Consider the following 27754-nt stretch of genomic DNA (forward strand, 5'->3'; position numbering starts at 1 on the left):
GTCCTTCCTGGGCACCAGAAAGTAGAAGGAATAACAACCACAACCTACTTCTGATGTCAGCACCATCTCGATGGCTCCTTTGCCTAGAGAGCTGCCACTTTCTGGTGGAGTAAGGAGAGATGGTCCTTTATCAGCCTGTTGTATGTGGATGGCATGGGTGGATGAGTAGCCACGAAGAGGAGGGAGCAGCCCCTTCAGACAATCTTCAGAACCCAGCGGTATGATGTTATTGACCTCCAGTGGTGCAGGTGATGGTGTACCCTGCCGCCCACTAGCTTCCCGTGATAGTCGGAGGACAAACTAAAGATGCTTGGAGGCTGTGGCTGCCACAGGGTTCCAAACTGGGCCGACCTCTGGCTGACTGACCCAAGGGGTCTGTATATACCGCAGCCCCAGACACACAGTGGCTGGGCAGTTAAGGATGCAGCTGATAGTTCCTTCCATTGCGACAAAAGGAGTAAAAGGCAGACTAGGGTTGCTGAGGGGAGGAGACAGGGGCATAGAAAGGCTCAAGGACCTGGCTGTAGCAATCCTTGAAGCACTCCAGTGCTGAATGTGCCTTGTCCCCGAAGAGATGGGCACCATCAAAGGGCATGTTCATAATCGAAGCTTGATTAGCCCCTAAAAAGCCAGTTGTTATCAGCCAGGAGTGGCGCCACAAGGCTACTGACCAAGAAACTGCTGTGCCCAGGGAGTCGGTTGTGTCCAGCCCACATCTGATTGTGAACTTAGCTACTTCTCTACCATCTGCCATAGCTTAGGAGAATATGGCTCGGGCATCCTCCAGGACGAAGCAGCACCTGCATCACCAAAAACTATAGTTCATGGAAATAACGGCCCAAGAGGCACGCGGTGTTCAAGGCGGCACTGCCAGGCTAGAGGAAGAAAACATTTTCTTGCCTAAGGTGTGCAGCCTCTTGCATTCCCTATCCAGTAAGGTGCTAGGGAGGCTTAGACCACCAAGCTCTCAGAGGTAGGGTGTTGCATAAGGAAAATTAGGTTTCCTGGGACGGGGCGATAGCGGCAGGCAATTGTCCTGTTCACAGAAGTCCCTATGCAGGGCTTGAACCGGGTCTCAAACAAGATTAAAGAGAGAAGCGGTTCTGAGAGGGTCACTCCCAGCTGAAGCACCTATGTCAAAAAGTTAGTCTTGACTGCCACTGAGGGCAGGCTAAGGTCCAGGACAGGGCTGGACTAGGAAAGCAAACCAGCCCTGGCAATTATGTCGGACCTGCCCCGGGGCGGGGGGTTGGTGCTGGTGGAAAACACTGCTGCCACGCTTTTTGTTACAGGGGGTCATGCAAAACCCGCCCCAGTAACAAAAACGGCCCCCACCCTACTGGACCATGGGTGCCTGCTACGGACAGTTCGGACATGGTGCAGAACCTCGGCCGCCCTTCTCTTCACCACAGCAATAAAAGCTCCCTCCTCCGTAGACATGGTAAAAGGAGAGATCATGTCAGTATCTGCAGAGGTGTCCAGTCCACAGCATTTCGCCAAATCGTCACACCAGTCTATGTTGGGGTCTAGGGGCTGGTATTCCTTAGGGTACAGTGCCCCCTTCCAATCCTCCCGAAGTCCAAGCCCATAGGAATAGGGCTCGGGCTTCGATCTGTAAGGCAAGGCTCCAGTCGGAGTCGGACTGTGTGGGAATTAGGGATGAGTATGTCAGGTCGTCACCGGCGCCGCTGGGAGTGTCGACACCGGTGATGGTCGAGGTGGTACGACCAATGCTGGTCCGGATCCATTTGTGGATCCAAGGGGCCCGTCTGGCGTCAGGGGCAGATCCGCTGGGGGGGAGGGGTGCGTTACAAGCACAGGCCCCTCCCAAACCTGTGGGGCCCGAAAGCGCACTAGCAGAAATGGGGCACCCAAATAGGAGGTGCATCGCCTCATAACATTCGCAAAGTTGGGTGGGAACGCTCCAGGTCCTGAAAGAGCCAGGCCTTGAATGACTACGCTCCCTCGTCTTGCAGAAGACTTTGACGGATATGGTGAAGTTGAAGACATCTTTGACTTCTTACTCTTTTCTTTTTGTGTGTCTTACCCAAACGCCCGGACGACATTGACCAAGATCGACAACCCTGGGACTATTCTCTGGACTGAGATCGTGAACTTTGCAGCGTTGCACATCCAGGTGCTTCAGGGACATCTCCCTCAAGGCCTTGGGTGCATTGCGCGGCAGTCGACATAGGTCTTCGCCAGCAGCAAACAAAATGCAGGTCCATGACCAACATTAACCGGTGACAGGTACCACAGGGCTGCAAGCCAGCTTTTTTAGTGGACATCTTTGCCACGCCAGGAGAAGGAGATAAAAAAACTTAGACAAAAAGTTTAAAAAAAAAGGTCAGTCAAAAAATGACTGGGGGTAGCTCTTTTCAGATCTCCGCTGGCTGGCACAGAAAAAAAGGAACTGATGTCAGCGTGCGGGAGTGGCATCTATATAGGCATCGCGCATGTCACTTCCCGTGCAGACAATGCTACGTACAGCCTAATGATGCCTCCTATCGGCGCGCAGGGGTACTGCTCATCAAAAAATGACCAGATACAGTCTGACACCGGGGAATAACTCTATGGTAAGATAACTTGCAGTTAAAAGTCTCCATCATATAGAAAGGAATCTCCACCCTGGAACACCCACCATTAAAAGAAAATGTACTCACTCCTCGACAGGGTAATATTACATGTGAGCAAAGTGGTAGGGGCCTTCACTAAATTGCACAGGGTAGATGATATGACAAAAATATTGCATCAACTAACACTACATCATGAAGGTAAGCAGATGTGGAGTTAAAAGAAAACAAGTTACTTACCTGTAACTTTAATTCCCCAGTATTGGTAACTTTCATAGATTCCCATGCTTTTTATCATTCCCCGTCGTCAGAATGGAAGTCTCAGTAACAAAAATACCATAGCTGTAGGTACAAAAGACAATGGAAAAAGGCCTAGGCCTCATTCCCTTTTGTAGCATATCACCCTCTTTGTGTAAAAGAGACCAAACTTAGGCATCAGCCAATCAGAAGTGCCTCACCCCTTAGAACCTTCCTGAAGGAACCTCAGAGCCTCAGATTTTGTAGCTGTTGTGTACTTAGACACCATATCTGTTGTAGGCTGAGCTTTCCTCGGGGAGGTGGGTGGGCGCATGGGAATCTATGAAAGTTACCAATACTGAGGAACTAAAGTTACAGGTAAGTAACTTGTTTTCTTACCCCAGTATTGGAACTTTCATAGATTCCCATGCTTTGTATCAGAGTAGCAAGCAGTTAGCAAGAAAATCACATTTTGCATCATAAATTATAGCAATAGGCAACATGACATAAGATACAAAATGTGAAAGACGGAAGGTGGGTAAGAAAGGAAAGCTCACCATCAGTGGAAGAGGTTCCTCAGGACAGCCTGTCCTACTGCCGCATCATCTTGTTGCAGAGATTCCAAGCAGTAATGCTTGGTAAAGGTGTGAACGCTGCTCCAGGTAGCAGCTCTGCAAATGTCTTTAATCTGCACCCCCGCGAAGAGGGCTGTTGAAGAAGCCACAGATCTTGTGGAATGTGCTCGGATCTTTCCAGTTAGAGGTTTTCCTGCAGCTTTGTGACAATGCAGAATGGCACTTGTGATCCATCTTGAAACACCCCTTACCTGGACCTCCGAAGGCGACAAATAGCTGTGAAGATTTTCGAAAACCTTTAGTACGTTCTAGATAGAATTTCAAGCACCGTTGCACATTCAACAAATGCAATGCTCTTTCTGCTGGCGTAGTAGGTTGAGGGAAGAACGCCTTCAGAATGACCGATTCATTCAAGTGGAAATCCGTGGGAACCTTAGGCATGAACCTAGGATTAGTTCTCATGATCACAGTGTTTCTCTTGAATTGAAGGAAAGGTTCTTGGATGGTCAAAGCCTGTAATTCTCCAACACGCCTAGCCGACGTGAGAGCAAGGAGGAGAGCCAATTTCCACGAAAGATATTTCATGCCAGAACGATGGATTGGTTCAAATGGACCCTTCATGAGTTGAGAAAGGACTAGATTTAAATGCCATGTCGGAGGGGGCGGTCTCACCGGTGGATAGACCCTGAACAAGCCCTTAAGAAATTGCTTGATAATCCTGGAAGACCACAAGGAAGGACCGGATCCTGTCCTTCTGAACCTTGACAAAGCAGCCAAATGGACCTTAATTGATGAATGGGCTAGGCCCGACTTAGCCAAGGACAGCAGATAAGGTAGGATCTGATGAGGCCTGGAATTAAAAGGATAAATTCTTTCTTTCTTACACCAGCAACAAAATCTTTTCCACTTAAGGCGGTAGGTCCTGTTCGTTGAAGGGGCCCTTACCTGGGACAGAACCTCCTTAATCTCTCTTGATAAGGGCAGGTTCATAAACTCTCGCTGCTCAGGAGCCATGCAGTCAGGTGTAATAACTGTGGATCTGGGGGCCAAATTTGTCCGTTGGACATTGTGAGAAGATCCGGCAGAATCCTCAACGGAAGGGGAGGAGCTATTGACAACAGATGGAGCTCCGTGTACCAGAACTGCCTCGGCCAAGTCGGGGCTATCAGGATCATCCTGCACAGCCCCACCTTGATTTTCCTGATAAGTCGTGGGATCAGAGGAATGGGAGGAAAAGCGTAGACAAATGTCCTCGGCCATGCTATCGAAAGCGCACTCCCCAGTTAACCTTGATGGTGAAGCCTGCTTGCGTAAGACCGGCATTTCTTGTTGGTCGGAGTGGCAAAGAATCTCCGGTCTGCCCCACCGGCTGAAGATCTCTTCCAAAATTGTCTGATTCAATTCCCACTTGTGGCTGACTGAAGATGACCTGCTCAGTCTGTCGGCGTTTTCGTTTAGGATCCCTGGTAAGTGTTCTGCCTTCAGTGATATTCTCTGAAGGATCGCCCATTCCCAGATCTGTTGAGCTTCCTGCGACAAAGGACGAGATCTGGTTCCTCCTTCCTTGTTCACATAATGCATGGCCGTGGTGTTGTACGTCCTGATAAGCACTTGTGAACCTTCTAGGCGAGGAAGAAAAGCTTGCAGAGCCAGTCTTATCGCCCTTAGTTCTAAAAGGTTGATGTGGAGACCTTTCTCCTGGGGCGACCAATGCCCGCTGACATGTAGGTCTTGCATAACTGCTCCCCAACCCTCCAACGACGCGTCCGTTGTCACTACATGTGGGGATGGGTCGCTTACGAAGGATAGACCTTGGGACAAGTTGTTTTGATCTGTCCACCATAAGGTTGCGTCTTTCATCCTCGGAGTGACCGTCACCATGTCCTCGAATGAACCGTGGACCTGTTGGCACTGGTTGTCCAGTTCCTCCTGCAGAGGACGCATTCTGAGTCTGCAATGGGGAATCAGTGGAATACACGATGAAATCACCCCCAGTAGGGATTTGTATCGGCGTACAGAAAGATACCTTCTTGCCCGTAAGTCCCGAGCCAAGGTCTGTAACATTTCCCTCCATTCCCGAGTAGGGAAGGCTCTTAAGAGGTTTGAATCCAAGAGGGCCCCCAGGAAGCGAGCCTTTTTTGACGGGACCAGAGAGGACTTCTCGTTGTTCAGAGTGAGGCCTAGATTCTGGAACAGATTCGTACAAGCTTGAACAGCCTCTAGCGCTGCCTCCCTGGACGGAGCTTTCAGCAACCAGTCGTCAAGGTAGGGGAAGACTTGGAAAGGGTTTCTTCGCAGGAAAGCTGCAACTGGCGCCAGCACCTTTGTAAAAATTTTCGGGGCTGAGCGGAGTCCAAAGGGTAAAACCCTGAATTGAAAATGGCTCTTGGCTACTGTGAATCGCAGAAACCTTCTGTGTGCTAGGTGGATCGGAACATGGAAATACGCATCCTCGAGATCGAGCGTGGCCATGAAATCTCCCGGATTGATGAGCTTCAAGATGTCCTGGAGAGAGACCATCCGGAAAGATAGGAAGTTGAGATAGGTGTTTAGCTCCCTGGGGTCTAAAATGGGGCGCCATTTTTCTAGCGTTTTCCTCACCAGGAAGAACCTGGAATAAAATCTTTGTCCCCTTTGGTTTGAGGGAACCGGCTCTATCGCTCCCTTCCGGAGCATCTGTTGGACCTCGAGCCACAGGAGACGCTGGTGTTTCGATGGAATGGCTGCCGGGGGCTTGGGTGGAGAGACTTGCGTAAATTCCAAAGTATGCCCTTTCCGAATGATGTTGAGCACCCAACGGTCCGATGTTATTTTGGACCAGTTTTGAAGGTGTTTGGTGACCCTGCCTTCAACTGATGATTTCTTGGAGTAGGGTCCAGTAGGAAGAGCCAGGAGGCCGCTATTGGCGCTTTGACGAGGCCCGTCCTCATCCAGGCTGTTTTTCTTTATTGTAAGGCCTGGAGTAGTTTGTTGACTGGCCCTGGCGCTGTTGATAGGACTGACGGTATTGCTTGGAACCTGAACCCGTGGAGGAGTAGCGCTGTTGTTGGAAGGACCCTCTATAGGTACCACCTCTGCCTCTGGCTCCCTTAAAAGGAGACTTGCGGTATTGAAGGGTCCCCAAAGACCTGGCAGTCTCCGTATCCTTCTTTATTTCTTGAAGGGTATCATCGATGAGTTTCCCAAACAAAGCCTCAGCATCAAAAGGAAGATTAAGGACTTTGTTCTGGATCTCAGACCGGAACCAAGTCGCTTTGAGCCATCCTTGGCGACGGAGGACTGCCGCCCCAGCCAGGGATCGAAACGCTGTGGTTGCAATGTCCATTGCACAGTCAATGATTTCCATTGAAGTCACTTCCCCCTCCTGCAGGATCTTTTTTGCTTCAGATGTAGACTCTGGAGGCAGGCGGTCAATGTACGGGGCGATATCGCACCAAAGCTGGCGGTCATATCTCCCCAAGATCGCCAGGGCATTAGAGGCCCGCACTAGTAAACTTGCCATTGAAGAGAACCTCTTCCCCGCATTGTCCAATCTCCGCCCTTCTTTGTCCGGTGGAGCTGTTAGGGGAGCAGAGGGGTTACGGGATTTTCTCTGCGCTGCCTGCGAGATAATGGAATCTGGTCTTGGATGACCCGTCAAAGCTGCGGGACCGTCATCGGGTGCCTTGTATTTCTTGTCCAGATGCGGTGGCACAGGGACCACCGTCGCCGGGTTCTTCATGGCCTTAAGGCCCTCCTTCCACAAATGATCCACAATAGGGATGCATCTTGTCGATTTCCTAAAAGGCTCCATGAAATCGTATATAGAAAACAATCAGTAGTAACCTTAGGCATGGCCAATTTGACTCTGCCCGCTGCTCTCTCCATCAACTGATGAAAACCCCGATGCCCACTGGCGGGGAATCCGCCGGATCTGGGACTGGTGAAGCGGGATCCGCAATGACATATTCATCATATTCAGTATTCGGAATAGAGTCATGATCCGACTGCTGGTCCCCATCCGAGGAATCATCATGGACCTCTTGCAGCCCGGAGGAATCTTGTTGGAAGGATGTCTGAGGTTGAGGGGAAAATTGAGCCTGTAAAGTTGGCGTCACAGGTGAAAGTACTGAAGGTGTAGCAGATTCCGCCGGGACATGAAGTGGCCTATTCGCCCTAGACTTGTAGTCCTGCAGCATATTATGCAGATCTTGGAGAAAAGAAGATGGCACCGTCACCATATCCAGGCCCGAATGATGTTGCGACTGGGCTGTTTGATGATGACCACTCTCCTCCTGGACGTATTCACCCTCAGAGTCCGTTTCCTGGCACTTGACGAAAAGTTGGGAGGGACTATTGGCATAGCTGTAAGCGTCCTGGTCCTCATCCTCTGACTCCCCTTCTTGAAACAGCATAGTTGGTGGTAGGGGGGACACACTCCTCGGAGAAGTCATCTCCGGCGTGATTCTCGTCACAGAAATGGTAACCTTTTCTCAGAGGATAATATCGTCGACGGTTCAGTCGTCGACGGCTGTACATGTGTCGACGAGATCGGGGTCGTCGAAGTCGTCGATGAGGAAACTGTGGACACACCAGCCGTCGTCATCGTCAGAGTCGTCGATGCCCTCGTCGACGAAACCGTCGTCGTCGACATTACCGTCGACGTCGTCACCATCGTCATCGGTGACACTGTAACCTTTGTCGTCGGCGCCTTCGTCGACGGCGCCTTCGTCGTCGACGCCTTCGTCGTCGACGCCTTCGTCGGCATAGTCTTTGTCGTCGGCGCAATCTTCGTCGTCGACGCCATCTTCGTCGTCGGCGCCTTCTCCGTCGACACAGACGTACCTGCCGTCGACGTTACCTTCGTCGACGAAACTCCCGTTGACGCCACAGTCGACGATATCAACTTCGAAGCAGATTTTTTCGACGACGGAACCTCCGCCGTCGACGTCTTCATCGCCGAGGACTTAGAGCTCCTCTCAGAAGATTGTGAAGAAGGTTTTTTGAAGGCTGAGGCAGTCTTCTCACCTTTTGAAGGCGTAACAGGTCCTACTTTCTCCTTGTCACTTCTGTGAGGAGATTTGCTGGGACCTAGGCTCTCAGACTCACTGGGGGTCTTTTTAGAGGCCTTAGAAGGTCTTTCCACAGAAGGGGAAGGCGAACCCCTACCCCTCTTCACTGACCTTCTTGAGGAAGACATTGATGCTGCATCCTCACTGTCACTAGAGACAGTATCCTTCCTGGACTTCAGCTTCTGGAGCCATGTCAAGAGTCTACCCTCACGGTCCCTGAGGGGCTTGGTGGAAAAGGTGCGACAGTTCTTGCAGTCAGCAGCCTAGTGGTCAGGATAGAGGCAATAGATGCAGTTTTTGTGCTTATCCTCCACAAAAAGCCTTTTCTTGCCACAGGTGGAACAAGGCTTGAAAAGGGCTTTTTTTTCTCCATTTCACGCATCCTGGAAGGCAGTTAGAAATCCTGAAGAGAATCTAAAAGTTTCTGAAGAAAATATCCAAAATAATTCCTTAGAAAAGTAGAAGTTGAGCAGAGCTCACAGGAGACTCCCTAAGCACAACGTGCGGTAGAAAATCTGAGGCTCTGAGGTTCCTTCAGGAAAGTTCTAAGGGGTGAGGCACTTCTGATTGGCTGATGCCTAAGTTTGGTCTCTTTTACACAAAGAGGGTGATATGCTACAAAAGGGAATGAGGCTTAGGCCTTTTTCCATTGCTTTTGTACCTACAGCTATGGTATTTTTGTTACCGAGACTCCCATTCCGACGACGGGGAATGATACAAAGCATGGGAATCTATGAAAGTTCCAATACTGGGGTAATAGCAAATATATTCTTATTATGATGATGTAGTGGGATGCGATAAGTGGATGTAATATTTTTATGTCATTATGACAGCCCTCGATATAGTGAACTACAACTGAGCAAATTCATTTACAGGTGTACATTCCCGTTGTGTATGCCAAGCACGAGTTTACACTCTTAAGTAGGGGAATTTGCCCTCTTAATTTCAACTCAGTATCAGAAATACCACTCTCACACTGTTCAAATAACTGTCCTACTTAGTAATGGTACCAAAAAGAGCTCGAGTCCATGCCTTGAGGTCATGTTTTTCAGTTTAAGTTTAGAAATGTTTTCAGATATTTTGAGAAATATTGGCCAGCGCTCACATGTATAATAAAGACAACAAAATGCAGTTTTCAGAGGCTTGACATATTTTCTTAACGGAAAAAAAACCTGAGCTGGAAACGTGCTGCATCTGATTCTACAGAAAATTAGAGAAGATATGGTATCCGGACAACTACAGTGAAACTGTCTACTCAACAGGCGTTAATCCATAGTCCTATTTACTCTTGTGACCCCCCTTCCCACATGATAGAGAGGTTCATCTACATGACATAACGGGGAAAGTAGGCTGGGAAATAAAATATGTATTGCATGTTCCCTTGTTGTCCTTGAAAATGAAAATATTGAATAATGACTGCACATGGGGCACTACAATTCCTAAATGTCAGCTGAGATATAGCCAATCTTCTATATGAATCCCTGCAAGTGACAGCAATGGGCCAAAGGAGCTTTTCATTTTAGATTACGTCCCATGATGTCTACGCTGCTGTTTGATCTTCTATTTGGTGCAACCTTCAATAATTTATTGATCACAGCTGACATTACAACTATCATTTAAAATTAGGAATTTGGGGGTAATAAGAAACAGAGTGCGCGCTCCCTTTTAAGTTTTCACCTAGCCATATAAATCTCCCATTGACGAGATTTGGGTTGAAAGGGCTGCTTTTTACGACTTCCAGGTCACACTTGCTCATTTTGCCAGTCTACAAGGCTGTGCAGGGTGCGATCACCGTCGTCCAGTGTCGCTTCCCACTGCAGACCACATCAGGCAGTCTGCAGGCAATTTTCAGGTCATTTTCATGATGACAGGTAGAGCTCAGCTTGAGTTTCATTAGCCGTTTTACGGCGCACGAAACAGAGAAGGAAACGCAGAAGTCTTTCAGAGCCAACAAAATAAAGTCAACGGGGAGTTAAGGGTTCAGCTGACGAGACCCGAGGTTGATTTTACAACGTGGGATTTAGGAGGGGAGGCGGGGGAGGAATGCAACCGTTTAATTACCACAAATGAAAGATGTGAGGAAAACACTGAAAACACACTTTAGAAAACACGTGTTTTAATCAAGTGGCCCAGGCGCGTCGGAAAGGTAGCCGTAGAAATGCAGCAGTGCTAAAGAATACAATGAAAGCATCTACACATCAAAAAAAAAAGAATATAGGGTTTCATTCAGATAAAGGTAGATTAACACGTGCAATCCCCTCCTGTGAACCACGTCACATCACATCTATTTGCTGGGTTAACAATTGTGTCTAGGAAATATTCTGTGTAATCAAGAAGAACTGGCTCATAGTTAAAGCCTGTAGTTTGTGTTTGGGAAACCGATAGGTTTCTTGAGAAAACCTCACCCACTAACCTAGTTGGTGGCATGCTTCATCATCGGGTCCCACCCAAGGCGCCGAGTGCACGTCTAAATGAGGAAATGAACTAGCTCAATCTGGTTTCCTCCCTCTCTTGTTGATATTTACATAGGAAATATTCTGCACAGACTGAGTTACAGACAACCTATCATGTAGCACAACCAAAAAGGGTAAAGACCTTCACTGCAAATAACACACTGCCAAGATCTTTAATAGTGTCACAATGATGTCACTACTGACAAACTAGGTACTGTACAAATCTCTACCAACTATGAATGGCCAAACAACCACACACAACCGGTAGATGGAAACCTCAGGACCGCGTCAAAGAGCAATCTTCTGATACGTAACATAACCACCACATGGGAAGAAGCATTGACCTGCTTGCTCAGATGGAACAATGCTTGTGTGTCCTCATGATTGAAACTGCGCCTCGCGACGGGTGCATGAAGAGGGCACCAGTCAGCAGTGCTGTTGCCCGCGCATTCCAAGTAAACTAAATAAGTTTGATAGGCTTGGATGAACTTGATTTGTGATCCTTACTGGAAAGGAGGCCGCGCAACAGGTCAAGCCTTCATCGCCGCCTTCATTTCCTAAACCCAAGAACTACATATTCATAGTGCCAGGTACGATAGTCCTGGGGGACTTTGCGTCATCCAGTGTTTAATCTGCGCTATTCTTGGCAAGAGGTGGGCACTGGCACTTGTTTGTGGGGAATCGGGCTTTGACCAGAGCAAGAGGGAGAAAGGTGGGAAGGGGAGAAAGGAGGAAGAGAAAGCTAGGAAATAGGGACCTGCCAGAGTGAGATAAAGAGAAGAAGTGCAGGCAGGTGGAATACAGAGGCATGATGTGAGCCCCAGAGTAGGCAGCACGGGTATTCAATAACCTTGGCGTTCATCAGTGCTTGCCGCAGGAGCCTAAGAAAACTTTAGGCCCTTTTGCTTATTTTCAAACAAATGAAACACCGGGGCCATGGACTATTACTGGGCTCCGTCCCATAAGTAAGCCAGTTTTCTTTCCACATTTATTAGTACGGGTCCTAAGGGTAAAGGGCAAAAGTGGCATATATTCTCTGCGTCTTACCAGGCTGGGAAACGGGGAAGAGAGACAGGTGGCTCTTTCTGCGTGCAATGGTCAGATGAATGAGGAGCCTCTGTCTCCTTTTATTAGCATCATATCAAGAAGCACAGCAAAGGCACTTGTTCATGGTGGGTATGTCGTTCGTTATGGACAGTTATTCCAATGATTTTCCAACCTGATTTTGTGATCTAGAAATCTACACTATAGTATGGAGCTCTCTGGCGCCAATATTCCCTCCCTTGTCCAATCTTTGAATAATTCCCAGTGCATGCTACGACTTATAAAAGCTGCTCCATGATGTTGTGTGGGTTGGATCAAAAGGAAGAGCTAACCGGAGAATCATTATTTTATTTCTGAACATCAGAGGTTAGGAATTTGTGACCCAGTTGACATTTTTGTTTGCAGGGTACTCTAAATGAAGTAAACGCTGCAAAAAAAGAAATTTGTTTTCCCACAAAATCTTGTACTTTGAGGATGTTTTGTGTTTTTTTCAGGTTCTACCAGGCGATAAGTTATAGCACTTTCTCTAGCCAATCGAAGAGAGGAGAAGCCAAGAATGAATAAAGGGATTTGCTCAAGATTCCTACCTGTGATGCTACACAACTCATCAACAAGAGTGGAGCACCAAGGCTGAAGAGAGCCATATCCTAGGACACTAAAAGCTATCTTAAGAGAAAGACTTTCCATCAGGATCACACACGTTTACGTTTTGCAAAACATCTCATGGTCTTTTCCAGCTCTCTCTAGTTTCGATGCTTTGCTGTAACGAGATGTCGAATATCTAGGGACGCAATTATTTCGGACAAAACACAGACCATGATTGATGGCATTTCTGCTGTTTATAAGATAATCAAGAAAGAGTAAACCAACAATATCACAAAGCCAACGAAAGCAAGCCCCCCTGCTCCCCAGAGAAACCAGGAGGAGGAAAGTCAAACAAACTGTTACCAGTGGGAAGCCTATTCTTTTAAAGTCAAACATACTCAAATTAACTCTTATTTATAAAGCACTTCACGTGGACAAACACGGCTTTGATTTTTTTTTGCCAATTTTGTATTGATTAGAGGCTTACTTGCTGAAGCTCACACATTCTTTGAATGAAGAACAAATGTTTAAATGCTGAATCTTATACTCCGGAAAAAAAGAACACTGGGGTGGGAGGGACCTTCCTATGTACAACTCCCAGTCACTGCCTTACACACAGTAACGCTCTGATGTTGACAGCCCCTTTGCTGCGTCTTAGTGGTTGCACATGCACAGATTGCCCGTAGGAGTGGACTATACAAGAAAACTCTTGATACGTGTTTCCGAGTTGTGATCAAGTTCATTGTCATGCAAGTGCATGTCCCTGAAACAAATTGTGCCTGTTCTATCAATTGCCCTTCTACGATAAATGTTTCGAAATGATGTATGATGTACTTATTAAAACATATTCCCAGGTTTCATTGGGATGGAATACACCGTCATTCTTTGTCTTTAAGCATTATCGTCGATAATGTCAGATTCTGAAAGTGATCAGCAATCTTGTACAACGATATTCCAAAAGGCTCTGCAATAGTAACCGCATGTCATATCTGACCTTCCTTTGTAAGTGTCATTACATGGTACCAAAATCTATGTTCATCGCAGAAAAGGTGAATGTCCAGCCTTATCTACTCCCCTGTCGCAAAAACATCACCCACATCCCAAAATAACTCAGTGTGTACCACATTGATACATATGTATCACACAGGTTTATGAATTTGTGGTGAATCACATTACCCTGCTCCTTGCATATACTTACACATGGTGAAGCGAATAGCAGGCTGCCAGTTATTGCATGATGAGCGCCATAAATACACAAGGCGAACTTTGCAACGAGTAAAACACCAATCTAAATAAAATTGAAAAAGCAAAAGTTCTAAAAGGAAATGAGAAACTTTATTAGTACTTTCTATAAGTAAAAGGTGTGATGAAGCCCCGGCCGATATCTAGGTTGTGTGACTGAGGTATGATAGGAATTAAAGTTTCACTATTTGTGTAAGTCTGGCTAAACAAGTACTCTACATAGATTAAAATAACTCTCCTTCGAAGACAAAGTAATATATTGATTTTACAGATTTATTGTGCATTTTTCCAGATCATCAGCTGGACCTTCATTATAAGCACATCTAAATAGAGAGAGCACCGTAAAAGAAGGAAGAGGGGGAGAAAGAAGAGGTTTGAAGTTGGCCATTTTACAGCTCTCTGAACAATTAGGGTATCTTGTAGAATTTGCCAGAGCATGAATACTGCCGTAATCCAGCAGTGCTCCTGCCTCACCAAACAAGTAGTTCCCTTGTTATATTTACCGCTGTTGGAGAATTCACTTGCTTAGCTAATTTAATCCTCAACCTAGCAACTCTTCCGCCTACGGGCGCCATGTCAGAGTGAGAGTTGTTGCATCGTACGAGGTGGCCCTCATGGATTTGCTTCTCCAGGATCGGTCATACGATGTATTGCGCACGAAGGCAGGGAAAATGTAGACTGAGAAAACTCCCTGCACATCAGAGCAATTTGTTTTTTATTTAAAGAAAATATACTCCTGCTTTGGAAGTCTGTGTTCTCTAAACCAAAAGTTTGCTGAGTAGTGATCTAAACACAGCACCCACTCAGCGAACCTGGTGAGTTTTGAGGTTACGCACCACAGTGGTGGCTCTCTTCATGGCACAGTCATCCCCACGATGCACCAGTGTGGACATTCCTCCATCATGGTAGAGGGGGCCATGGCTTCCAGCTCCCCAGCAGACTGACAGACTGTCCACCAGGCTCTAAATGACCTTTTTGGTAGACGCATAGCGCAATAGACAGCTTAAGGTATATATTAGGCTCGTAGTTGTCTCAACATATTTTTCTCATGCACACTATACACTCTTCATATTGTAGCTCACTATTTGGCTGGCCTTATAATGACCGAGCCGCTCTCAAGTATCTTTGTACACTATGTGTTTCTTGGTTCTTTTATGTCTTCCACTAGATTCCTTTTTATACAACACACTGTCTATTTCATGAAAGATCATATAGTGCAGAACCACATAATATTTGATCATGTACTGGGGCAAAATCACAGTTTCCACGAACCAGCTGTAGAGTCTAATTTGAAACGTCTTTGTTGACCATGGTGGCTGACGAGTCCCCTCAAGACCTCCATATAAACCTACAACCATTCTAGTCCATTCTTTTTGTATCCTCTATTCTGGGTGACAATAAAGTAAATCCCAGGGCAATACCTCAATGAATGCTCTGCACCTTTGCTTTGATGCATTTTCTTTTTCATAACGCATAGTCCCAGATATTATTGCATGTTAACCTATCTCAAACTTCAGGGTAAACTGCCAATCTGCAAAAAATATTCCAATATACCCTATTGCTCCAATGTTGTTGCTTGCCAGAGGAAATAAGTGGCCACAACTACAAAGCCAATTAAAAGCTTAACTAAAGCGTGCGTTTTTTGTGCCCCTCCGCATAGCTAAATTATTCTGGCCCCACTAGTCTTAATTGACTACTAGTTTAAGCCCGCCCTAACACTAATACATTTACATTTTTATAGCTCTAATTGTTGCCAGAGGCCTATATAGGTGTGATTATTCCAACATGCTATCTATTCAACACCTCCAAGCTATGGAATTTCATGTTATTGAAACATCATTCTCTTTTCTTGGGAGGGTGAACAACACAGAAACAGAATCTCAAAAAGCTTGAGACATAAAAAAAGGAGTACGATTTGCAGCAAAGAAGAATATATCTGCTCTAATTTATTGCTGTTGGGTAATTGTCTACATTTCGACAGGCAGGGCAGGTACCATTAGCTCCTCTTCCTTCGGTGGTAGATGACTGGCAATTTGATTTTTTTGTATGCCATACAGTAACAGCATTAATGCATGCACAAGACGTGGTTTAAGTGAATGCACAAACATATAATGATTTTAGAGCATGCAGTAAAACCAATTATTTCTGCACATGCAAGAAAATTAGACATTTTCAAATTTGAGAGGCGAGACTACTGAATTCCAAAACAAAGGGCAAGAAAGAGAGCAAAGCAGAGGTACATTGGTTAAGACTTTCAGATACTGGGGGAACAACATAAAAAATTGCTTCTGGCCTTTAGTTAAAGGAACTTGCAAGATTAGGAGCCATGTGTTTCGAATTGAGTGGGACACATCAGCAACTGATTTCGGTTGAAGTGGGATTTATCACCATCCTTGAGTAAGGTTTAGGCGTCCCAGTCAACATTACATCCCTCGTCTCCTTGGGTAGGTTGCTCGGCAAGCTGTTATGGAAGCAATTTATGAAAGGTATCCATCATGTGTGGCAAAGCTGACTAAAAGACAACAGGCACCTGCATGCCCTTAGTGTCATTGTAGCAACAATGTGGAGCAGAACACTGAGGAAGGTTGCCACATAGGAACGTCTGTCTTTAGCTCAAGCTCTTGCTCCTGGTAGGCTTATTCTTCTTCATCTAAGGAGTCGTCCTTAAACTCAGGGACATAACGCACATCCAGATATGTAGATCTGTAGCCAGCCTTCAAGGTGTCCTGGTCGCTGATATCTACCTTAATCTTGGTGTACAGAATCTGGGCGGGTTGGCTTTCCATGACTTTTATTGGTGAAAAAGTAACTGGCATTGAAAAAATCGTTAGTCAACGGTATTGTCAATGATGTCTTCATTGAGGGGGCTGTCTTCAACTAGGAAATAGGCAACATTCCTAAGTTTGCTGTCAAAGGTGAAAGATGGATGGCTTTCGACAACTTTGTCATTGACGGTGGAAAGAGAGACATCCATGAGGTGACTGTAGATGGTGTCATTGTTGACGATGCTGATGCTACTGAAGGAGCTTTCGTCGTCGATGAGAGCGTGGTCACTGACAGGGGCATCTATGAAGATATCTTCACAATCATCAACGAGGCTTGCCCCAGAGGTGAGTTTTTGTGAATCATTTGTGGGGCCAGTTCTTTTTTACTCTGTCAAGAAGAGTGCTGTCTGCTGACCCTTCATGTGTAGCGTTACATTTTTACGCCAACCAGGATTCTAGCTTTGTCATTCTGTGTGCAAGTTGAACATGTGCATATGTAGTGAGTTTGAAGTACATGAATGGTAGTAAGACTCTGTGACTGGTAAGAGTCTTAATACTGGGAACAGTGAGATCTATTTTAGAAGACCCCTAGTGTAGCAAAGCACAAGATGAAGGATGGATACAGCTGGTAGTGGAATTGGATTGACTATATTACTGTGGCTGGATTGTGGAGACCCAGATACTGCAGTGAGGAAAGAAGTAGACCGGACTACCCTTAGACATTCCATGAGGTATTTGTTAGCAGGGGGCTAACGATTAGATATTTTGTACTAAAGTCATTTAGTGGATGGTAGGGGTGGGGGTAGGACTACAGTTCCAATTATTCAAGAGAAGGAGTTTCTAAGCACGGGTTGTCTGTTCCTGATTACTGTTGCTGGCGGAAAGGTGACAGCCAGGTACAGAAGCCTTACACTTCATTGTGCCCTTGTTTTACCACCCTTTTTGTTGGAGCCAACAACAATGCTACCTGATGTAAGAGGCATCACCCTGCACAAATGCTGCAACTAAAATGCAGCCAGAATACCACATTACATTTGAAAGAGAGCCAGTTCTGAAGTCTTAGTCAGTGGATCCACATCTTCTGTCACGAAATGGAGCATGAAAGTGGGATCCAAACCACTCCACTTTGTTCCAGTTCCAAGTTCTTCATGGCCAAGGAGGGGAGTGAGCCACAGAGCTACTGAAGGACTGCTGTGTGACTAGGGATGGTTTCTGCATGACTCACAGTTTTCAAGAAGTGAGGAAACATAACCAGAAGCAGGACTGACTGCTGGAAAAGTTAAGGTTCTACCTAGAGTCTAGAACCTTCTTGACTGTCTGCTAAGGAAGGGAAAGTGTGTGCATGGCTCTGCAGGAGGAGAAAATGTCCAGGAGGAGAAGGCCAGCATGTCGCTTCGATTAGGAACAACTAGAGGAAATGGACAATTAAAAGGTAGCAACGCCAGGAGTGATTCATGTTGTGAGGGCGTTCTCTGATCTCCCACAGAGGTACTTCCAATGAAGTGTGCAAAGCCTTTAAAGTGTCAAGCCCTGTTACTTCATTGGCGTGAGTATAAACCTGTCACTGAGGACCCCAATTGAGCTGTGTAGTATTTTGTTTTGTTATGAGATACAAGTACTTTCTTTTAACCAAAATATAAGCACTGGGCTGGACAATACGTTATTGTGTCTGTTGGTTGAAAGTTAGGTTCTGAACTCTAGCCCTCACACTACCTCCTTGAAAAGCCTTTAACTGCTCGAATGTGCTACCATGAGAGTCAAGTGCAGAAAGGGTTGTATGTGGCCCAGTTTACAGATCCACAGTAGGTTGAACGCAGGACAAGAGTGGCAAAAAACCTCAACCGCAATTGTTGGGGCCCAGTAGATTGCAGTCTACTCTGTGGCCCAAATGTTGGTCAGTTTATATCTATGGAAATATATGAATGTACATGTAGACTGCTGTAGATATATACATGTTTCTATCAGTGTCTGTGTGTGTGCGCGCTAATGCACATATGTATGTAGGTACTTGTATGTATAAAAACAGATCTCTGTCCTATTGTAGAGGGTCATCTTTTTAAAGCCCTGTCACTGGATGCCTCTTGTGGAAACTTACATATTTAAAAATATTCTTACAAGACATCCTTGCAGAAAAATGTATGACAGACCTGTATCTGGAAACAAACTGTTATGTTATTTATTACCAAAACAGCTAAACTGCTTGAATGTCTTATTAATGCAGCAACTGAAATGCAAAAGGCAGATCTTCTAGGAGTGGGAATGAACCAGTGTTGTACTTCACCGTGTTGGACATATTCACCATGAGCCAGATTAACAAAACATTTTTGTGTTAAAGAAGGCTTCTGTGAATTCAGATCCAAGTATTACATGGGTCTGGGATAAGCCACCTCTACCCACAGTAAAATAGTTCTTAATTGGACCTGTATTGTCATGCAGCTCATCGGAGCTCAAGTTAGGACAGTACTTGTGAGCTGACTGTAGGACATCGTAGATTTGGGCTCTGGTCCCGGATTCCGTTCTTGATCATACTAGTACATCACGATTCTCGCTTGTTCCACCCTTCCTTTTGTTAAAAAACAAGGACCTCTTAGAAGCAAGCCGCACAAAAAAGGAGACTTGATGAATCACTATTCACACTGTTGCCGCTGATGTTGTTAATTATTTATAAGATGTGCATTTTCCCGCCAAAGCCAAGTTCATGATCCGAGGCGGCCAAGACAGGAAATTTGACGCAAGTCCATTCATGCCTGGTGTCGGCATCCTTTGGGGTCTGTCAATGCGAGAGCCGGGCACTTTTCCATGACTGCACTCAGCAGGTGCGAGAGGGACAACTTCAAACAGTGCAAGCTATGTGTAAATTTACTTCTCCGGAATACTTCAATTTTTCAAGGGGGTTTAAAGGATGGGAGCGGAACCCAGGAGTGAATTCCTTAGTGGCGTGGAGGATTTGAAAATATATACTCCATCATCCTGCATTGTTTTAACAAGCCAACCAAAGCAGGAGTGTCCCTTCCTGTAGCTGCTAGAGACCGAGAAACTCTCAGGGACCTAGCGGTTGCTGCTGAGGTCAGCTGGTGCAGGATCACACTTGGCAACAACATGGAACAATATTCCACACTATCGCTTACAGAAAATCCTGTTGAATAAAAAATTCAGACTTTTTTGTGACTACATTTTTTTTTTCCAGCCTCTGCTTCAAAGTCGCACTCTTGCTCAATTGTTGGATTTCTGAGAGAGAAGGACATGGCGAGGGAAAGCTTTTTTTGCTCCTGTGTGCCATATTGCTTTAAATCACTTCATAATAACAACAACCTGGCAACACCTGAACCCTGCTTCTAACTTTAGCTTGGATTTCACACTGTATTCAGCTTCCTTTTGTATTGGGAAACCATATTAAAATCCCACTAACTTCGTTGTGGAGGTTGACCCTCCAACAGAGAGTAATCGATAGAACACCATAGTTCTAAACTACATGATAAAGTTTTGAGAGTAGACATAAGTGACAACGCACACCTCCTGGTGTCATTCCATGACCTTCGACCCACCGGTACTTTTAACGAACAGAGGGCGAGAAACAGTCACAAACAACCAGCTTCTAAAACTGACATAACCTAAACTATACTTACATTTTAAATTTCAGTAGTTAGGCTCACCTAATGCCCCACTAGGGAGCTCATCACCACTCGCAATAGCTGAACTAGTCACATGTGCTCCTGAATCACGAGTTCTTCTGGATTGCTTTCCTTCCTAACCAGTTTTTGACAGACACCTCTTCTCCCTTTAGTGAAGGGTGAACAAAGGTTCCTCCTTCCAAAACTGCCTCAAGATGCACTTATGTTTCTGTTGATATGGGGCTTGACCAGGGCTCGAATCGGGGTACCATGCGGGTGGACGGCGTCCCCCCACTTATTTTACAGGGAGCTTGATAACTATAAAATGCAACTGAATGCAAGCCACCTTTCGTGACGCCACTTCTTTTTTTAGGACTTGTGCCCTGGGCTTGACCCTACCATAGAGAATGAGGATGGAGTACTTGTCAGTGAACAGATCACGGAGTAACCCGCATCCATCATAGATTGCTCAATTACTTCTAATAAGTAACATGCGGACCCCTTTCATCATCTCACAAATTCATTACTTTAACCAGCCATGGTTTAGGTTTCAAGTGTACAGGCTAAGGTTTTTTTGCTGCCGTAGAAAAAAATCGTTATATCACACACCATTTTTAAAATATTTTTTTTAGTGTTTTATATAGCGCAAACTAAACCCGAAGATACCAGGTATCAGAGCGCTTTACATAGCACCAGTTTGGATACATGAGGACACATTCAATTAAGTGATTTGCCCAGAATCACAGGATGTTTTTAGGGTCATTACCGAGACTTCAACCAAGCTCCCCAGCTTTGATGTCGACCACTCTAGTCGTAAGGCTACATCCTCTGCTGCTTTAACCGCAACGAATTGTACGTTTTCAAACAAATGCAAAACATTGAACAACAGTCTGGACTCACTACCCAACCTGTTGCACTTTAAGTAATCACTGAAAGTCATACCAATGTTTAGATCTTAAAAGCGTTTTTAACGTATTAATTATATCATGCATCAGCACCTTATAATGTGAATTAAACAACTATTAGGCCTCTCTGAGGAGCAATCTCAGCGAGTAAATTCACATCTCTGTAACTGGATGGAACCAACGATTGGGGAAGTTAGAACCTAATTTAAAAAAATTATAACTCGTATATGTATTGAATTATCAAAGCTCTTACCCCTGTCAACAGAGCACTTGCAAGTCACATAGTACGTTGCTTTATATCATGTAATGGTTTTAATTAACTGAATCATGACTAATAAACAAAAGAACACAATACTGTGTGCCCATTTAATACCAAGTGATTTTACATGTATGAAACTTGGTTGTGTCCCCTGTACTTTTGGGTCCTGACTTCTAGTTTAGAGATACTCACTACACAGGTAGAGATCTCTGTACAGGGGAGAGTCAGTTGTGGTATGTCACCTTTCTTGAGTGCTTTATTTGGGAGCCTTGCATTGTTGAAACAGGAGCACTGTTTCAACATCTTCGTCCCCTGAGAGCACGTGCTTCAAGTGGGTCCAGCACTGTTGCATTCCACATGGTGATGCACTAATGGGACATTCAGAGTTCTGTTGCGGTTTCGAGATGTGTGTTAAATTATCTCTTTTTTGATTTCTTGCTGGTGATGATGATCTCACAGGTGATTAAAGTGGTTTCGCCCAAACGTGTTGGGGGTGTATGATGCTTCATTTGATGATGAACCTGAAATAAAAGATAAGGATTACTATAGGAGTGCGTGTTTTTTTCTGCAATGAGAGGTTTGGTTGGATATGAGGGCCCTCACACCCGGGATATAGATCTATATCGCTGAAACAAGCAGGAGGAATGTTGCCCCTTAATATTTAGGAGGCAAGATTTCTGAGTATCCTTATGAATCATCTCTTTGTGCAGTGCGGTTTCCGTACAGTCATGCCAGTGCAAAGAAATGGGCAAGTTGCATCAAAAACGCTGAACAAAAAGAGCACTGAGGTGCAACCCAGTCAAAATATTTCTGGCCTGTCCTTTCTTATTTGTCTGTTCTATGATTAGCATAATTTTTTTAACTAATGTCTTTGTAATTTATGTTTTCTTCATCAGGCGGGATGGTCCACTCTATGATAAATCTACAGTTCATATGCTCTGATGTACTGTTGCCGCCATTTGTGCTGGGATGTAAGCCCCTAATTAGCATGACCTCCTGTTTTTCTTTGCTTTAACTTCAATAAACAGACTTTAAAAAAATATATATTTCTGGCCCTTGGTGTTACTCTGCCATAACTAAGCGGCACTCGTTTTATGGACATCAGGTGGACAAAAGGAAGAGGGAGTCGTTTCTTACCTGTAACTCCAGTTCTGTAGTAGTGGTATTTCGGTTATAGTCATAATCTAGTGAATAGTCCCACCCATGTATGGGGACCCCGGAGCAATCAAAAATAATCTCTTAGAGGAGGAGCCAAGATGGCGACCTGAACGGACGCTCGATTCTCGGCTCCGCAAGCCGGTATATTTGGTACTTATATCCTGATCTTCAATCCGGCCCTGCACCGCAGCGGACCAAAGCTGCTACTGTACTGATATTCCCGGTGCTCCGTCGAGGTCCCTACCTGCTGGATTCCCGAAGATATCGTCGCGTCTGGCGGGGCCTCCATGCTCGGACGCTGAGACCAGTGCTGCTCCTGGCCGCCGTGGACCTTCAGACCGGCAGGCTTTCGCTGAGTCCTGGAAGCGGGGATCCACTGTTTGGGAACAACGCCGCTTGATGAGTCGGACGGATCCGCCTTGCATTACCTGCGCCACAGCCCGCGTGATCGGTGCGAGAGGGTGCAGCCCTCCATTGTTGTTATCGTCTCCCTGGCTGGGCTGACCCGCACCGTCCGAAGTAAGTGGATCGCCCCAGGACTGCCCAGACTTGCACCGCGGCGGCAGTGATTCTCCTCTCTCAACGCTCCGGAATCGAGAGGCACCTTCGCCTGATCCCAAACTCACTGAGACTGTCTTTCTCCCCCTTCAATACTGCGCCCCACCAGGCACCGAAAATGGCGGCTGCCCTCCCTGCCGCGGAGACTCTCCGTTCGCATCGCGCCAGCGACCCCCATCCAGACATTAAATGGACCGCGGTGCAGCGTCCATGGACACGCGTTGCGGAGCGGAATAATTTACAAACGGAGCCGACCGGCCGTGATGTTCTCATGGCATTAATTGACCTCAGGGCGGAATTGCGAGCACTAGCTAACATGACGGGAGGCACCATGACATGGCGGACGGAGTGGGTCCGACCGGCCGCCTCTCAGCGATGTACTGACTCAGCTTCTACGTGCACGGAGGGGGAAGTTGTGGGACCGAGAATTGACGTGGAGGTGCGGAATACCAGCCTACATCGCGACTCCCGTGAATGGCAGTCCGGCATTGGTACCGGGGATACATTGTTGCACATCCCACTGGAGTCTGAGACCTTGCTTATGGAGAAGTTACTGTTTCCCCAACCTCCATTTACTCGGAAACTGTATCCCCCTGAGCTTGCTGCTTCTCAAGTGCCTTTTTCCTAGCAATGGAAGGTATGTCCGTCACTGTATGTGGGGGTGCTTCTACTGTCTGCCTTTTGTGCGGCTGCCGCCTGGGGACCTCCATTTTGTCCTCATCTCCTGTTTCCTCACCGACAGTGGCCATTTTATATCCCGACTCTGTACGGATTAGGCTTTCCTCTGTTGATGTGCTCAGGGGGACTGTTGCGCTCTGGCCAGGGCTGAAGACCTCTGTTTGTATGTCGGGACTGACGAGTTAATGGGACTCGGACTGGAACATTTTCGGCTACGCTTTGGATTGTGAGCACCGCAATGTCCCACCCCGTTTCTATCGTAATTAATACTGCTATTGTTTTACTATATTACGGAGTGGGGAGAGACTACACGGCGGGTGTGTCCGGGAAGAATAATGTTAGGCCCTCCTCTGCCTTTCTAGTATATGCTGCCATGTTGTTTCTTGTTTTCAGGGGGGCGAGCTATCTCCAGGAACTCCATTCGGGGACGTACCCGGGATCAGGCCAGGGCTAAATTGCTCTTCCTTGTTATCGGTGTATGATATGGTTGAGTTGGGACTACCACCGTTTGAGCATGAGACTGCCTTCTGTTTGATTTATTCTCAGATTTGGATTTGATTTCCCCACCTGCAGTTTCGCTTGCCACCATTGTTTTGCATTTGATACTTTCGGGGAGGGGATGCTTATAGGGCCGGGGGGACCGGGAATATGTTGAATTTGGCTCCTCCCTCCTCTTCTGGGAGTTGGGGAGTGGGATGTTTTTTCTCACTCTCTCTATTCTCTTTCCCACTTGGGGGTTCTCTTGGGGCGACAGGCATGCCTACTGGGGGGGGGGGGTGGGCCGTGGCCTTCCGCTGGTATGCAGGGTGGGGGGATGGGTTGTGTTTTATGTTCTTTCTTTGTTTCTATGGCCCTCTTTCTCTTTTTCTCTTCTTCTTCTTCTTCTATGTTTCTTCACCTCTTTGGGGTCGGGGTTCAATGTTCTTCGAATGATGATAGCTATCCTGGTCATTTAGTAGCCTCTACTCTCCTTGTAGTGTTATAATTTGTACTCGACAAAATCATAAAATTAAACCTTTTCCTATCCTCATACTATCGCTAGCGACTCCACATGATACTCCTTGCTTAGAGATGGCTTTAACAGCGTTCTGTCCGAATGGCTTCCCTTTTTATCCTTCTCTTGTATGTCATAGCGGCCGGCCCTGCGGGGTTGTAGGCAGACGCTGTGTATCGTGCATTTCATAAATAAAGGTTTTAAAAAAAAAAAAAAAAAAAAAAAAAATAATCTCTTAAACTGTCTTCTTTGCAGTCCTGCATATTTATTTATTTATTTCTTTATACCATTTATAGAGCGCGCTGCAACCCTACGGGCATCCTGGCGCTTAGACACTTAAGAGAAAATCAAAGACAAATAATGCAGCCTATAACTACAAGGCTACACTGGCCAGCACTTCAACTTTAAGTGAAAAGGATAGCCAAATAAAGTCAAATTTTACATATATAACCAAGTTTCACTCATAGAGAAACTTCCCTTCACCAAAATCCTTGAAATGATAGAGAGGAAGGGTTGGACAGACAAGTTGTCATTAAGTGTCCGGAAAAGGGATACTGTGCCTTTAAGGAACTCTCCAGAGACCCTCGGTATCCCAGGATGCACAGCCAAAGCCCTTTTACTTTCAGTTCTTTTTGAAGGTATATAAAGCAAGGCCTGTAGCATACAGTACAGCAGTGCTTTAAATGGGCCGGTACTCGCCGGTACTGAGTACCGGCACTTCCGAATTTTCTGGCCCTTAGTACCGGCACTTTTCTTATGTCAGGGAAGAGTACCGGTACCATGATTGAGAGCCCAGCAGGCTCAGGTTACTTCTCTCCTCCCTCTCAGGGCAGATGCCGCCCTGCTTCCGAGGAGCTTGCAAAACACTGAGCCCTTCAGTGGCCTTTTGCACGTTCGCTGCTGGAGATTACAGCAGCTCTCACTTGAATGCCCCTGACTGCAGGGGTCTGAGAGGGCTGCCTTGCGTCATGCTGTGATCAGCAGGAAAGGGTCTAGCCAGGCCCTGCACTGTCGATCATGTGCGCAATGGCTATTTGGCTTGAAGTGTTAAGCACCCCCTTCCTCAATCAGGCCTGTGAAATTGGCTGGGGCTGCCTGTCTGTAATCCTTACGTCACACATGATATCCAATATGACAACACTAGCATTTTGCTATGGGTGTTTCATGTACCAAGAGTTACATCTGGTGTGTCAGTGTTTTGCCGTGGGACCTCCTTGTGACGAAAACTAGCAACAATATGCCAGCATTTGCAATGGTTGCCCCTGTAACTCAATAATTACCTCTAGGCCAGTGGCAGACTAACAAGCGTAACGGGCTCAAACATGCTCTCTTACATTCACTCCACCGTATTCTCACCCATACGAGCTCACCCTGCTACTGATTGTGTCTAAACGAGTAAAATGAGGCATGTGAAATTGGCTGGGACTGCCAGTCAGTAATCCTGTTCCATTTAGGGAAATGCACTGACAGTACTAGAGTATGTGGCAGTGTCACACAATCCTCTACCTTCCCCAAAGCTGTATTTTATTTTGCATCACTAATCGCTGCCTTTGTATGATAACATGACTGACCTGAATACTGGCTCCATGGGTGTAAAGTAAGCCCTTCCCATAGCACTCCAGGAATGAGCTCCAGGATTTGGGGAGGGATGACTGTATAGAAGTGAGGTGACAGGTGAAGTTAGGATTGCCACTTTTTGCCCATAAAAACACCAGATATTTGTTGAGTTCTGAAATCATGAATGTGCTTTGAAATTGTATTTTAACACAAAATTGTGTACAGTCAAAAATCCTGAGCATTTCTTGTTAATTTTAATAATCATATATATATATATATATATAATATATATATATATATATATAATCTGTTTGCTTGCCAACCTGTGTGTGCCTATTTTTGTGTGAGAGGGAAAGAATCAGGACACCCTCAGGAGATATTTTAAAGGGAATCGGTGGAATGCTTTTGTGTTAATATCAGCTTTTTTCGCTCTCAGTGTGTGTGCCCGCTTGAGAATATATAGTATGCTGCCAAACAACAACAATTAACATATGGCATTAAGAAGCAGCAAATATGACAAAACAAGGAAATATTAACATATCATCCGGTTTGGCTTTCATTTTGTGCAATGAGTTAACCTGATATGTTTACATAAACACATTTCTCATGTGTTTTGATATGTGCTGCAACTAGTACATATGTCATTATGTATCATCATATCTTGCCCTTAGCCCCGCCCCTAGCCCCACCCATTTGCCACACCTCTAACTTATTTTAATGAGTACCTGCACTTATTTTTTCCCATTTAAAGTACTGCAGTACAGTATCATTTTCTCCACCAGGGAGGAGGGCGGGCGCTTATGACTATGACAGAGATACCCCTACTACAGAACTGGAGTTACAGGAAAGAAACTACTCCTTCTGTAGTAGGGGATCTCTGTGTATAGTCATAATATAGTGAATAGAATGGCAAGCCCATCCCAAAAAACCAAGCCAGCAGTGGAGAAAAAAGACAATGCCACTACTGTGCAAACAGATTTCTCAACAAAGCCTGCCCAATCTGAGCATCTGCTCTGGCATCAGAGTCCAGACAGTAATGCTTAGCAAAGGTATGGATTGACTTCCAAGTGGCAGCCCTGCAGATATCTGCAATGGGAACATTATGTAGCAAAGCCGTTGTAGCTGCTTTGCCCCTGGTAGAATGAGCCGTAGGCTTACCCCCTAAGGTCTTGTTAGCTTTCTGATAACATAACTGAATACAGGACACAATCCACCTCGAGATAGACTGTTTAGAGGTGGCAAGACCAGTCCTGACTGACCCATAATTGACAAACAATTGGTCTGCCCTACGAATGTTCTTGGTCTTATCCAAGTAGAATTTCAACCCCCTTCTGACATCCAGGGAATGGAGAGACCTTTCCGCTGGAGTGGAAGGATTCTGGAAAAACGTAGGTAAAGTTATAGTCTGATTGACATCGAAATTAGAAATCACCTTAGGAAGGAACTTAGGGTGAGTATGCATCACAACCTTAGCAGCATGAAATACAGTATAAGGTTCCTGGCAACACA

The 27754-nt window shown here is 45.8% G+C and overlaps 1 protein-coding gene across 4 annotated transcripts in view; it reads left to right on the forward strand.

The window, feature by feature from the left end:
- CRLF1 (cytokine receptor like factor 1) overlaps positions 1–13403 on the forward strand; it is a 144659-nt gene extending 131256 nt beyond the window's left edge. For 3 of the 4 annotated variants that reach the window (XM_086947022.1, XM_086947024.1, XM_086947025.1), the window contains one exon: positions 12428–13402. In XM_086947022.1, the coding sequence (XP_086803148.1) occupies positions 12428–12451 (24 nt within the window). In that variant the 3' untranslated portion in view covers positions 12452–13402. Of the gene's footprint in view, positions 1–12427 lie in introns of all 4 variants that reach the window. The other variant, XM_086947023.1, reaches the window with a different exon arrangement.
- Positions 13404–27754: the final 14351 nt, after the last annotated feature.

The sequence above is a fragment of the Lissotriton vulgaris genome, chromosome 12 (genome assembly GCF_964263255.1).
Source record: "Lissotriton vulgaris chromosome 12, aLisVul1.2, whole genome shotgun sequence".
Classification (NCBI taxonomy): Eukaryota; Metazoa; Chordata; class Amphibia; order Caudata; family Salamandridae; genus Lissotriton; species Lissotriton vulgaris.